The sequence below is a fragment of the Archocentrus centrarchus genome, chromosome 14 (assembly GCF_007364275.1).
Source record: "Archocentrus centrarchus isolate MPI-CPG fArcCen1 chromosome 14, fArcCen1, whole genome shotgun sequence".
In the NCBI taxonomy this organism is placed as follows: Eukaryota; Metazoa; Chordata; class Actinopteri; order Cichliformes; family Cichlidae; genus Archocentrus; species Archocentrus centrarchus.
The window spans coordinates 19,316,004-19,330,598 of NC_044359.1; the positions used below are offsets into that span (position 1 = coordinate 19,316,004).

Below are 14,595 nucleotides of genomic sequence, written 5' to 3' on the forward strand. Positions count from 1 at the left end.
TGTCTGTGTTAGCCTGCAACAGTCTGGCAACCTGTCCAAGGTGTACCCTGCTTCTCACCCTATGACAGCTAGGATAGGCTCCAACCCCCCTGCGACTGAATTGGATAAGTAAAAGAAAATGTATGGATGGAGGACTTTTTAAAAGGATTTCTTAAAGGAAAATGCTGAGAACTCAACAGTAGTTTAAGAACTTATTTTTAAATATCCACAATTATATGTCTAAATAGCATGTTTATAAGTTTATTCAATTCTTATTCGATTCTCAGTAATTCTGAGGTGATGTTCCCAATATTTTTTATCAATTCTCCAAAATTAAAAGCCTCCATCTGCATGGCTCGGCTGATTCTCGGTGGATATGTTCCAGATCAAACTCTCCGAGGGAATGGGAGCTTACATGATTTGAGTTGGATCAGAAATCCTGGGCTACTGGCAGCTTCTGTCCAAATCAGTATCAACCCTAACTTATGTAGTGCCAACATGCCCAGAGAAAGAAAATCTCTTGAAAAATATATGCATCAAATTTGCTTGTGTTTATGTAGTTGTATGTATCATAAGCTCCAACCTGCAAAAAGCATTTTATTACACATTAATTAAATTCTGACATCCAAACCTAAGTGCTCACTTACCCTCCTGGGGCCTCCCGGCTTCATCTCATACACATCGATTGTGTAATTAGATCGTCGACCAAATGTGTCAAACTGGATGTTTCCTGTCATACCTTGTACTTGGACCTGCAAGGCACCAAGAAAAGCATGATACCACCTGTTCCTAACATACAGCATGCGAGCAAACCACATGGAAACATGTGTCATAAGGCTGTGATATATGGCTCTGCTATAAATATAAACATTTTTTTTACACTCCCAGTATACTGGAGAGGTCTGATTTTGAACCAATCAAATCACTCCAGATTAAGACCCAGTCTGTAAAACTGCGAGTTCATTGGGTCAAACTAACTGTGAGCACCAGAAGCAGTTTATTTAGAATTGTTGGCTCATGTTGCAGCATGCAAGAAATGGGTGTATTTACAGAATAATATGGTTCTAGTGTGATATAGGGAATGAAATACAGTGTGCAGTGCAAAAGTCTTGAGCCTCCTCTTTTTTCTTGGTTAATTTTTGACAGGCCTAAAATAGTATTTTTGCACCAACAAGTTGATTCTTAAAGAGCTACTAGCTGAAACTTGACATATCTTGGCATGGTGTGGAGTGTGTCCTTAAACAAATATGAGGAAACTGGACGAGTGGAGGACGAAAGAAGAAGTGCCAGGCCTAACAAACTAGCTACAGAGGATGAACAGTATCTAAAAATCATATCCTTAAGACACAGGAGAAAAATCTAGCAAAGACCTGACACAGGACCTGTGGCCATCTACTGTTCACCAAAGCCTCATCAGAAATGTGTCTACAGCCATCTGTAAAACATGTTGGATGCTCTGTCATGGTTTGGGGCTGCATTTCAGACAGTGGTGTTGAGGGTCTTGCCAAAATTAATGGAAATATGAACATAGAAAAGTACCATCAAATTTTGAACAACCATGTAATACCATCTGGAAAGTATTTGATTGGCAACAGTTTCATTTTTCAGCATGTCAATGATCCAAAACTCACTGCCAATGCAGTAAAAGCATACCTGGATAGAAAAAAAACACACACAATGGAACGCCATCAGTCATGGATTGGCCTCCCCAGAGAACGGACCTCAACATTATTGAAGCAGTGTGGGATCATCTTGACAGAGAATGGAACAAAAGGCAGAAACATCCAAAGAAGAGCTTTGAATGTCCTTCAGGAAGCCTGGAGAACTATTCCTGAAGATTGCTTAAGAAAGCTGCCTCAGTTCAGGCTGTGCTGAAGAATAAAGGTGGTCATATCAAATACTGACTTTCAAGCTCATTAGAAATGTACAAATACTGTTTTTTGCCTTATATACTCTATTTCCATGTATGCTTGCACATTTCAATAACTCACTGCAACTATTTCCCATTTTCCTAGCAAAATATAAAGAAATGAGGGGTGCCTCATGACTTTTGCACAGTACTGTAGTGTTTTGATGGTTAAGTGTTACAGCATTTGTTCATTAAGTAGTGAAAATAAGCTGTACCAAATATCAAAAACCTATACTGCATTTCTTGCAAGTAATGGTATAAATGACAATATTTGCAATCTATAATTTGTAGAGATGAAGTAAACTGTTTAGAGAGCTTTGGAGAAAAAAATACATCAAAGGAGGAAAAATACATAAAAATTAAAAACTTTGGAACAGTAGAAAGTAAGAATAAGCAGAGATATAACTATAAAGTAAATAAAATAAACAGGAAGACACTGGAGGCTCTCAGTCCTACCATTTGAGGGCTCTCTCTATGTCGATGCCTTGGCTCCAGGGCACTGCAGGGTTTGCGAGACAGTCGCCCGCGCTCCCCCTCCGTGACACATCCACTCGCTGCCGCCGAAGATACCGGAAGGCCTCCGCAATCACGAGGATGGCATCGTGGGTCAGCGCTGATGTGTACTGAGTCAAAGGCCAGAAGAAATCCCAGTGATGCACCAGTGACATCATGCAGATCTAACACAACACTGAGCTGCCATCACAGCAAGGTTACTGCAGAAAGCTCCTTGTGTAAAAAGTAAGACAAACTGAACTGAAACGATTCAGGCTGACATATTTGCTCTGATTTCAGCTGAGTTACGACCCTAAAACTTGGAAGATGAATACTGATGGCATTCTTTGAAGATGTTAAATAAAAATGCAACTGCAACGTCGGCAGCTTCGCCTCACTGACCTTCAGCGGAGTGTTTTTGGCTTCTGGGAATTCTCTTTCATCCAGGCGTTCCCAGCGCTGTAGGAACTGCTGGACGATGGGGCTGTCTGGGCTGATGATCTGGAAGCCTGTGATGTTGGCTCCACCAGAAAAGACCCTGTCCAGACTCATGTTGGAAAAACCCTGAGAGCAAAGAGCACAACTTGGTGGTAGTGGAGCAATGGATCATTAGCAGCACAGAGAAAAATAAAAGATTTAAAACTGCTTTGGCTTGTCCAGGCTCTTACTTCATCGATTTAATTGCAGCATTCGGTTTTAAGTCTAACATAACTATATATCGAGAGAACTAAGTTTGACTGTGCTGCTGAGATCTATCCACTGAGAACGTTACATTTCTTTGCACAACATTGCATCACACCAAGTACTGCTGTTGTGAGGTTTCCACTGAGTTGTGTTGAGCTGTTTCAAGTTGCAAGCTCTCACCAGGTTGGCGAGGATATAGTGGTATCCTCTGCTGTTTTTTCCCGAGGTCACCACCTACAATTTGCAGAAGAAGTGAGTCAGTGAGTCAGATTCACTTCTAACAACACTGAGAACATTAAAAGCAGTAAGACTCAGATATGACAAAGACCTTCAATTTCAGGAAAGCTGACAGAGAGATAGAGAGAGAGAGGGAAAAAAAGAAGACATTTTAAAGTGACATTTGCAAGTGCAAGAGGGAGCGTGTGAGCACATTTGTACATTTGGGTGCGTTTGCATGAGGCACACACATAGCGGGGCGAAACTGTGATGACAGTGCTTGTTCCTTTCCATTAACTTCAACATGTAAAATAAGGTCAGGGCTTCGGCAAACCTCCTTCTCACTTTTGCAGCTGCCTCTGCTCTACAGTCTGCCGCTTCCTGCTCCGCCTGTCTCAGTTGCACACTAGACTTAATTAAACCCAAAATGTTGTACAGCACCTGTCGGAGCCAGCAGACACAGAGAGAGCTGCATCCGCTGCTCTCTTTAAACTTCTTCACCAGCTCAATCTCGCTCCCTTTCACAGGCACCCTTTCTCTCTATATATTCTGATTCGCCATCGAGAATGAGGCTTCAAAAAGATACTGTGGGGGTGGATAGTTGCTTTTTTTCCCTGTCTTTTCACTTTCTACACTCCTCCACAGTTTTGATAAGTATACTCAGCCACTGAAATCATCTAAATGTTAAATGTCCAGAGTGATAGTGATATCACACTGAAGAGATTTTATAAAGGACTCAGCTAAAGATGAGAAATTTTTACAACTTTACTGAAACAGGGATAGCATCTCATTGGTGGATTTTTAGTCATGCATGCACAAATGATCCAGGTTTTTACCCAGTGGCTCATATCTTTTTTGCAAGAGGAAATGCTTTTATTTTATAGCAGGGACACCAGAACTCCCAGAGAGAAGAAGCACATGCCTTAAGAACAGGACCCTCACTGCTAACCACTTAGCTGTGTTTTCATCAACACCTATAAAAATCTGCACACTCCCGCCTCAGTGTCTCATAATATTCCCTATGATCCTGCGAGACTGGCCCTCGAACAATCTTATGGCATTTTAACATTCAATGTAATTTATTTACTTTTTTTGTAAGGTATGCAAAACAATTTCACTGTGTTCATCATTTTATAATGCAGACGCTTCATCCAATTCCCTCAAAAGGAAAAGAAATTCCTTGAAGCTTTTCTGCTCATTGTCTTTCAAATGGTCTTGAATAGCTTTTAATTTGTTGTTCCCACATGTGAGAGGGACCAAAGTGTGGCAAGCACTTAATGAAGCTGCAGCGCCTGGAGTGACTGGCTACAACTCTCGTTTGTCACACATTCAGGCGGACAGCACAGGAACTCACACTTCTGTACAAGCTTTTATTCTGGACAGAGGGCCAAAATGAAGAGAAACAGATGCAGTTCAAAGTGTACCTGGCTTAGTTTGAACATGGCCGTGCCTGAAGCATTATTTAGCTGCTAGAAAAGAATCAACTGTAAACATTTACTGTTCACTGTAGCTCGGTGTGTAGGCAATAACTGGAGGTGTAAATGACATACTGAATTCAAAGCACTCTGAAGTCAGTTCATATTGCATGCTTCATATTGTACTAAACTGCACCCCAGTGCTGACTGCTACAGTCTTTGACAGCCATGATTCAAATCCTAAAGCTGTGTTGGAAAGCAAATGCTTGCTACATATATATATATATATATATATATATATATATATATATATATATATATATTTTTTTTTTTTTTTTTTTTGTTTTTATCTTATCTTATATGCTTTTATGCATATATATATATATATATATATATATATGCTTTTATGCATATATATATATATATATATATATATGCTTTTATGCACATTTGGTCAATAGATTTGGTCGATAGCTTTATTACTTAGCTTTCATACCAAATAATGTTTTGACCTGTACGAGGAAAAAAGAAAATCACTTGCCTCAGTAGTTATTACTGTAAGATGGCAGCATGTCAAGGGAAAGAGAGCTATTCTAAAGTTCTGACTGAACACTTTCAGTTTCTGATTCTAACTCAGATTTTATGGTTTGTTATCATGATTTTACTATTCTTACTCTTTGATGCAGTGGTATTAATATTTATCATAGAAAACAGAACAATTCGCTGCAGGGTTTTACATGTGAATTATCTGCTGTCAAGCCCTGTGATACCGTTTACAAGAAAACTTTCATTACTCCCTATTTTCATTTTCATGTATCATGCACACTACAGAAGTTCTTGTAATTTGATTTGACTTGCCATGGGATCTGCTCCCTCCTCTGTTGGTAGTGAGGCTCTTTTCAGAACCTCACTACCAACAGAGAGAGAGAGAGTGAGAGAGAGAGAGAGAAAGAAAGAAAGAAAGAAAGAAAGAAAGAAAGAAAGAAAGAAAGAAAGAAAGAAAGAAAGAAGAAAGAAAGAAAGAAAGAAAGAAAGAAAGAAAGAAAGAATGAAAGAAAGAAAGAAAGAAAGAAAGAAAGAAAATCTGGGCATAACAAATAATTTTAGGACCATGATGATCCAGTTTCATGATCCCCCTGGGCTAATAACTTTTTGTGTATATGTGAAACCACCAGGAGCCTGGATGAGTTCAGGCACTGCCATCACTGAGAACAGCGACACTTTTAGTGTCATAGGACTTTCCTCCATGTCACAATTCATTTCTTACAAAGCAGCCTCTTCAAACAGCAAAGGGAAAACAAGGCCTGAAGCTTAGAAGCAAGAAGAAACCTGCAACATTGATTGTTCTGTCTTCTAAATTTTTAATGCTCTTTGAATGGGAAGGACAGACTACGTGGCATGCCCTCCCAACAGTTTTCTACAGTAAAGGTTTTTGTCTGGCAGAGAACAACCTCATGCATCTGCCATGCTGCTATCCATGAAAGCTGAACCATAATATATCAGATTAACTTTCAAAATGGGAAACCAGTGTGCGTAAAAGATGACATGTTCTCACTGTGACAAATCCATCCATGGCAGTGAGAAAAACTGCTGTGGATATGTTGTTACCGTAAAGGTACTGTTGTGAAATTTTAATCACTAAATTCTAAACACAAATGTGTTGCTTTGATGCTTCGTTTAAACTCTGCAGGGCCCAGGTGTCACCAGGTAAGCAGAGCATTTCACCCACATTAGCAGCATTAAAAGTTCTTCGTCGCTGCAATGGATTTCCTTGGAAAAAACAACCAAGTGGCTCATCACTGACGCATTTTCTGTGTGTGTGTGTGTGTGTGTGTGTGTGTGTGTGTGTGTGTGTGTGTGTGTGTGTGTGTGTGTGTGTTACGCTCGTTGGGCTGAAAATTTCAGCGGTAGCTACCGAAACCGATGGCTATCACCACAGTTTGTTAGCAGGCGGCGCCATTAGCACTAGCGACTGTTCGGTACTGAAATGTTGTAACATATCAGGCTCTTCTTTAGGTAGGGCTCTCATTTCACAACTGATGTCCAATCTTGGTGGTAAGATACTGGCATATCAGCAGGAAATCTCTAAGTGCAAATATGAACTGAGTTTCAAATTGTGTTGTTAAAAATAAAACACAATGCATCATCTTCCAACCCCCGCTAGTGCATTACAATCAAATGAATCATAGCAAACAGACAGATAAACTCAGCACGCAGTCTCATGTTGCATCTACACATTAGCATTCACCTCTTAGTTGAGGGCATAATCAGAAATGTGGGTTCATCTCACTGCACTGTGGAGGAGACAAACTGTGACTCCAGAATACAGATAGAGACAGAATGGTTGTTTCAGGTCTCAATTATATTTATTTGTCTGCCCTTAGGGCTCCTCAGGTTCTCATGTCTGGATGAGCAGGTCTGTGCTATGCTGTATGAAGCTTGCCTGAGCTGGGCTGAGCAGCAGGGCCTTCAGCCTAAAAATTCCTTGGAGAATTCACTTTAATTAAGCAGGCTGGAGCCACAGTCCTGCACAGAGTTGGATGTCTGCCCAACAGCCTTCAAGCTTCTCTTCCCACTGACGGAGACTTCCTTTTTTTTTTTTTTACAGTGATTTGTCATCTATCTTCTTCAGAACTGGAACGGTATCCAGAAGTTAATAACTGTCCTCTTACACTAAACAACTAATTACTGTTACTGCTTCTCAAAAGAGAGCAAAATGTGAGGAGGGATTAAACTGTCACAGAAGCTGACTGAAGACAGAAAACACTGAAGACAGCTGTGTTTCATATATATATATATATATATATATATATATATATATATATATATATATATATATATATATATATATATATATATATATATATATATATATATATATATATATATATAAGGTGACTCTCTCTTTGCCTATATATAGACAAATAGGCAAAGAGAGAGTCACCTTAAATGGAGTTACCTGTTTATAGTCTGTTTAAGCTGCTGATTCTTCCATTTGTAGTAGCCATCAGCTACACATTTCTAAACTTCACACAGTCTTCTTATTGAGTGCCAGTTTAAACAAAAGAGAAAAATGTCTATGAAGTTCAAATGTTCTCACCATTCTTTTTTTTTCAGCTGAGCACCTGCCAACTCTACCATTTGCATGCGTTTGATGTTGTTTTTCATTTGGTTTGCTTTCAACTTACACTTCTCTGGGGTCTCCTTTGGAGGCATGGGCTACAAACAGGCCTTCTACACAAACCTGCTCTGTAACACTCAGTGTTTTCCTTTTTCAGAAGCCATGTTTTCTTTTTGCAGTGAAAGTTAGCAAAAGAAAATGAAGGCCCAGATAGCTCACTTGCTGTGGATATTTGACATTTGAAAGGCATTACAGTTCAAACAAACAAAACATTTGCTTGAAAATGGTCAGGTGCCAGGATTGAACTAAAAATCAGTGAAAACGCAGCCAATGTCCAAATAAAAACTTTGAGATACCTGGAGAAACCCTGGAAAACTATTGCTCAAGTTTAAAAAATACAAAAAAGTCTGGCTCCTTAGAAGTAAAATATAAAGAAACAAGGAACAATTCAAGACTTTTGCGCCATACTACATGTACATATAAAATCTTTGAGACGGCCTATCTTCTTACCAGCCACTGATACGCACGCTGAGAGCCACAAGGAGCGACCTGCTGACTGTTCTTACCTCACACTTAAAGACTAAGAGGAAAACAAGTGTGGTAGGGCTGTCAGCAGTGACTTCTGTCAAATAACTTTTTATTTTACATTTCATGTTATTTTTGTCAGTGACTGAGTTCCAATTAATTTTTTTCCCAACACTGCTCTTTATGATTGTTTACATTTTAGATGCCATATTTTCAGGTTTATTTCTATTTATTTCTTATACTTGCATTTTTTTCCCTGACTGTGTAGTTTATTGTTTGTATTATTAGTTTGCTGTAAAGCACTGTAATTATTTCTTATGTTAGTATAGCCCAAGGTCATCTCCTGTTATGACTCTCATTTTCCTCACTGTTCAAGCAGTTTTTTATTATAAATTCAATAACAGCAGTCTAGACATTTTGCCATAAAGTTCAGTCCACATGTGTCTCGTTCACTTCTCCACTGACTCCATTAAATTAAACATACACATTGTGTGTTCATTGTAAATAATTGAATGTATCTCACAATCAGGCACTCTGCGCATCTTTAAAGCATAAAGCACATATGCTAAAAGCATTTCCTGTATCTAAAGTATTAGTAAAACCATGTGCTGAGCAGCATTTTCATTTCTTCCTTCTTATTGGTGTATTTGCAAACCATCATTGGCAAAAAACTGTCCCAAGCTGCCTCCATGTCGTCTGCACAAACCTGCATCATCTAAAGTGTACAGAGTCCAAAACTGTCTCCAAACTTACTTATAGTGTGGAAACAGACCTCCTGTGATCAAGGTGTGACAAACTTCTCCTCTCATTAGGTTATACATGTGCTCACATATACATTTTTAGGCATGCTTGTTGTGTGACAGTATCAGTCATTCATATAGTCCACCACTTTGGTTCAGGCACAGATTCACTAGAAGACAAATGTTAATGATTTTGGCTTTCCTATCTGACATTTCCTACCCCGCCATAAGCTGATCTGGATTTCAGCCACAAATATCAATACCTTTAAAAACAATTCCCAACAAAGCAACTGGCAAAACTGCAGCTACCTTTATTATATAATAATGCCTACATATAACATAATCTCATTCAAATAAAGTAATTTTGCTTCACTATCCTGCTCACTGGGTGTGGAATTCCAGTGCACCTCTGGGTGTTCAGCACTTCTCCTGTTTCCCTCCACAGCACTAGACAGGGAGAGTCACACTACATGGCTCAATTCCCACAAGCTCTCTGCCTTTCCAGTCTTTTTTTTTTCTCTCTCTCTCTTTCTGACTCTTCCTCTGTCTGTCAGCTGTGCAGGAGGAGGCTGGAGGTGATGGGTCCTCTCTTAGAGCGATAACAAATCCACTGTGCTTCTATTATTGATGAGAAGCCTTAGAGGTGTTTATCGCTCCATCTTTACTTTACTGAAGAGATGAGCAAACTGATATTTTTACAGGTGGTGAGAGAGCCAGCAGAAGACCAAAAATCCCCACAGCACATTTATCAACAAATAAAGCCTGGAACAACTGAAGCTACCTCCTTGACTACAGCATCAACTGAATAACAGATGTTTGCACATAAAATGTATTAATAATGAATTTTATAATATCCTGACAGAAGGTATCAAAAGAATTTAATGATAATTTTTCTGATTACTGCCTCACAGATTAAAAACTAAACCATGTCCACAACAATTGCTTCCCGATGCATGAGTGATCGCAGTTGTGTTTGCTCACTCCTGCCTTTGTGAAAGATCTTCCCTCAGGCTAGGAGGGTAGGCTATTTATAGTAGGCTCATTGTTGTTGCTGTTATGGGACAGTGTGTCCTACTTAGACTGGGAGCTGATATTACATTAAAGCAAGTGTTGATGTCACAGCTCGTATAAGGAATCATTCTCAAGAGACACGGGCTTGTCTTGCCACTCTCAGGCATCTGCAGAGACACTCATCTGACAGATGCTGCCTACGAGGCAACCATTCACATTAATCCACCACAGAAGAGAGATCACGAGTAGAATGGTCAAATCTGACACAGAGTGACCACCGTTATATGATTGAATGAGTTGAATCTAATATGGGGGCAATTTGAGAACACTTGAAGAAACCCTCTATAAATTTGAAGGGCAGAGAAAAGCAAACTTCTCTTGATTAATGAAAATGTTTGGCGCTGTCACTAAAAATATTCCTCCGCATCAGAGGAAATGAAGACAGATCTGCAGTGAAGGTCAGAGGAAAACTCGTAAGGCCTGCAATAATGAGGATCATTATGTAGAGGGCAGAAGCCTTTATACACAAATATCTCAGCGAAGAACAGAAGGCGAAGATGTGCCCAGGATTAATGGTTCAAATGAGCATGCACACCCACCCACACACATACACACACACACAGACTACACTTGTGGCCTTAATGGCTTTTGTAACTCTCTTATGCAGCTGTGTGCATTATCTACCCCCCCCCCCCCCCCCCCCCCCCAAAAAAAAAACAACTTTTAGCTGTCAAACTGGGCATTGTTAATCCTTGTGTCTAAACATCAGCATTGGAAATTTGCCAGTGAACACAAAAATGACCTACATGACTGTACAAACACAGACTCATATTAGGACTTTTAAATTAAATTTCTGTCTGACTTTGCTAAGTTTAGACAATCAAAACTACTTGGGAAGTGCAAGACTGATGAAAGACCCACATCACAGTCAAAAGAAATGTTGTATGCAGGTAAGTGATACAACATCAACTCATATGCTCTGTAAGCCTGAATCTTAATCCTGACCTCCTTCCAAGACTTTTTCTTCCCTGCAGTAAACAGTTCATGCTGCATTTTTGTTTCATTTTTGCCTCTGAGGAGTAACCTTTAGTATGTATCCAAAGATGCCAAATATAAGAAAGCAGAAACAAAGGCGGGTTTAGGTAACAAGTGCTCTTAATGTACACTTTATTAGGTACCTTCAGAGCTGCCTTAATTCTACGTGGCACAGATTCAACAAGGCGCTCAAAACATTCCTGAGAGATTCTGCTCCATATTGACATTGAGTTGCTGAAGATTTGTCAGCTACACATCCATGATATAAATCTCTCGTTCCACCACATCCCAGAGGTGCTCTATTGGTATTGATGTGCTGAGTATGGAGGCCATTTGAGTACAGTGAACTCATGTTCAAGAAACCAGTTTGAGATGATTTGAGCTTTGTAACATGGAACATTATCCTGCTGGAAGCAGCCATCAGAAAATGGGTACACTGTCATAAAGGGATGGACATGGTCAGCAACAATACTCAGATAGGCTGTGGTGTTTAAACAATGCTCAGTTGGTACTAAGGGGCCCAACGTGCGCCAAGAAATTATCCCCCACACCATCACACCACCAGCAGCCCAAAACACTGATACAAGGCAGAACAGATCCATGCTTTCATGTTGTTTACACAAAATTTTGACCCTACCATCTGAATGTTGCAGCAGCAATTGAGCCCATGTCAACTATAGTTTCCGGCTGACAGGAGTGGAATTCGATGTGGTCTTCTCCTGCTGTAGCCCATCTGCTTCGAGGTTCAACATGTGAATTCAGAGATGCTCTTCTGCATATCTTGATGGTAATCAGTGTTCATTTGAGTTGCCGTTGCCTTCCTATCAGCTTGAAGCAGTCTCCATTCTCCTCTGACTTCTGGCATCACAAAGGCATTTTCACCCAGAGAACTGGTGCTCACTGAATATTTTTTCTATTTCAGATCATTCTCTGTGAACCCTAGATATGGTTGTGAGGAAAATCCCAGTAGATCAGGAGTTTCTGAAATACTCAGACCAGCCCATGTGGCACCAACAACCAGACCACATTCAAAGTCACTTAAATGATCTTTCTTCCCCATTCTGATGCAGAGTTTGAACTTCAGCAGTTTGTCTTTACCATGTCTAAATGCCTAAATGCACTGACTTGCTGCCATGTGATTGGCTGAATAGATATTTGTGTTAACAAGCAGTTGAACAGGCGTACCTAATAAAGAGGATGCCAATTGCAGACTGTATATAAAAGATGGACACCAGCTCTGGGTCTGAAAATTGACGTCACTGCGGTCTTTAATTTGCATTCTTCCTAACAGACAGCAGGGGGAACAGAAGTTGCCCGTTCAGTTCTTTTAGTAAGTTCATTGAATGCACATTGCAAACCAAGTTAGCTGGTCCTAGAATTAGCTGCTTAGCTCCATATTTTGTCAAAATATGGTCAGGTCCAGTTTCAACATGCCAAAGTACCAAATGGTAAGCTTCCAAGCAGTAGTCCACAAATGAGTGTGTAATGCTACTGCAGTTATGTCCATCTTTTATATACAGTCTATGGGGAGAGCAAATTCAACTCGTCTAGTTTTGACACATCTCATAAGCAGACTATAGTGTGTCACTAAAAAGGCTACAGCTTTTAACGTAATAAGTGTGCAGTGTAGTCTACAGATATTTAGTGTTAGCGATACCTTCATTCTGAGCTTGCGGAGTATCAGCCATACTCTGCTATTTAGCGCCACGTACCTTGAGAAAGAGGACGCTTAAAAATGTGCATCAGACAAATCCTCCAAATGAACACTAATGATCTTCTGAGCAGATATAAAAATTCCCAGTTAACACTCATTTTATGCATTTCTGACAATAAAATATTCTCCATGGTGCAGTCACAGAGAGCAGCACATTAACAAACACTGAACCTGAATCAAGATTCGTGCGGGAAAGCTGTGGCTGATGATCACCTAGGAAACAAGGATGAGAAGACTATTTAATTCCTCCATGTGAATTAAGCCCAGGTGACCTCAAACAACGTGTGCGCACACACACATGCACATGCACACGCACACACACACACCACAACAAATAACAAACCTTAAATGAATGTACCTGCCTTGCCGCTTTTAAAATCAGCTCTAAACAAAAGTGGCGAGATCTGAAGCAATCTTGATGCTTGCCAAGTGTTTAGGGTAATACTGGAAAAGGAATGAAAAGTAGGAAGCTGACCAAGCCAGGAGAATGGCTTATTTTACTGGGAGTGTAGAAAGAGTTGGCCCTTTCAGCAAAAAGTGAGAAAGAAATATTATGTTTCCTCCTTTAGAAACAATGGAACAAGCAGAGTCATGAGGCTGGAAGAAGGATATATTTATACTGACAGCTTATATTTATTTTCTGATATTTAAGAAAAAGAGACTTGTGTTCATTTTCTCAAGCAAAACTGGCTGAATTTGCAGTGTGCCAGCTGAATACCTGCTCCAGTATCAAGTTGATCCTGTCCACCTCACAGTCAATGAGGAAGCGTTTCTCCTGCCGGCGGTCCATCTCCTCGATAATGCGCCTGTACTCTGTGGGGTCCACAATGTTCCCCACCGAGCGAGCTGTCACCTGCCAGTTATTGGCTACAGCTGATTCCATGATGGCTTGGAGGATTGCAAAACCTGAGGGAGAAGAGGGGAGAGAGCTCCATCAACCAACTGTCTTTTTGGATTTCAAAGCACACAAGCACGAAAACGTGCTCAGAATCCCAGCCTCCCTGAGCAGTGGAAAAAAAAAAGATTTGACTTACAGCAATGGTTTGTAGCATGTTTATTGTCATAAAGAAAGCAATCTATTAACTGATAATGCATTGTTAACATGTTTGAACAATACAATCATCTTGTAGGCACTGCTTGCAGTGGCAAAATAAATGTGACAGAAAAAGTGTGAAACAAGTAAACAAAGGAGCGTGCTTCAGAGTAAAAACTGACCGGGGCGTTAGTCAAACAGACCCCTGATACTGAAATATGAACAGCTGCTGGAGTGGAGGGATAGAAGAAGATCTGTTGCTGTTCTTTTTGTCAGCCTCAGTTCTGACAAACACTGAACACAATTCACAAAAAGGTGGTAAGAGAAGCTAAATTTAAAGCCTAAATTAGAATTGCTTGGAAACGCTTTCTTTTTACTGCATATGAATCAAACGGGCATGCTCGTGTAATTAGGCCTTTCCAGAATGTGCAGGTACACGATTAATGAGTCTTCTTCAGAATTAATATCAGGGATGGCTGCCAAATGTTTAAGAGGAAAAGAAATATTTGACAGACAAAGCAGATCAAGAGGCTCCACAGAGAATACCCACAAACGATTAAGTTAAAGCTGTGGTGCTTATAACAAAGATAGATGGATTATAGAGCATATTAACCATTAACTGCGAAATGACTGAGCTATCCCATGCTGTCTTAGCAGTTTGTCACAGGAGGTCACCATGGTTACTGCTTCCCTGGCTGACACAACCTATGTGGAAAAGAAA

The 14,595-nt window shown here is 40.0% G+C and overlaps 1 protein-coding gene across 1 annotated transcript in view; it reads right to left on the reverse strand.

The window, feature by feature from the left end:
• LOC115792478 (glutamate receptor 3-like) overlaps positions 1–14,595 on the reverse strand; it is an 82,187-nt gene that overhangs the window by 27,173 nt on the left and 40,419 nt on the right. The window contains exons 4-8 of the mRNA XM_030747024.1: positions 13,560–13,747; positions 3,245–3,298; positions 2,783–2,944; positions 2,348–2,511; positions 627–735 (exon numbers count right to left, since the gene is read on the reverse strand). Coding sequence (XP_030602884.1) covers positions 627–735; positions 2,348–2,511; positions 2,783–2,944; positions 3,245–3,298; positions 13,560–13,747 — 677 coding nt within the window. The remainder of the gene's footprint in view (positions 1–626; positions 736–2,347; positions 2,512–2,782; positions 2,945–3,244; positions 3,299–13,559; positions 13,748–14,595) is intronic.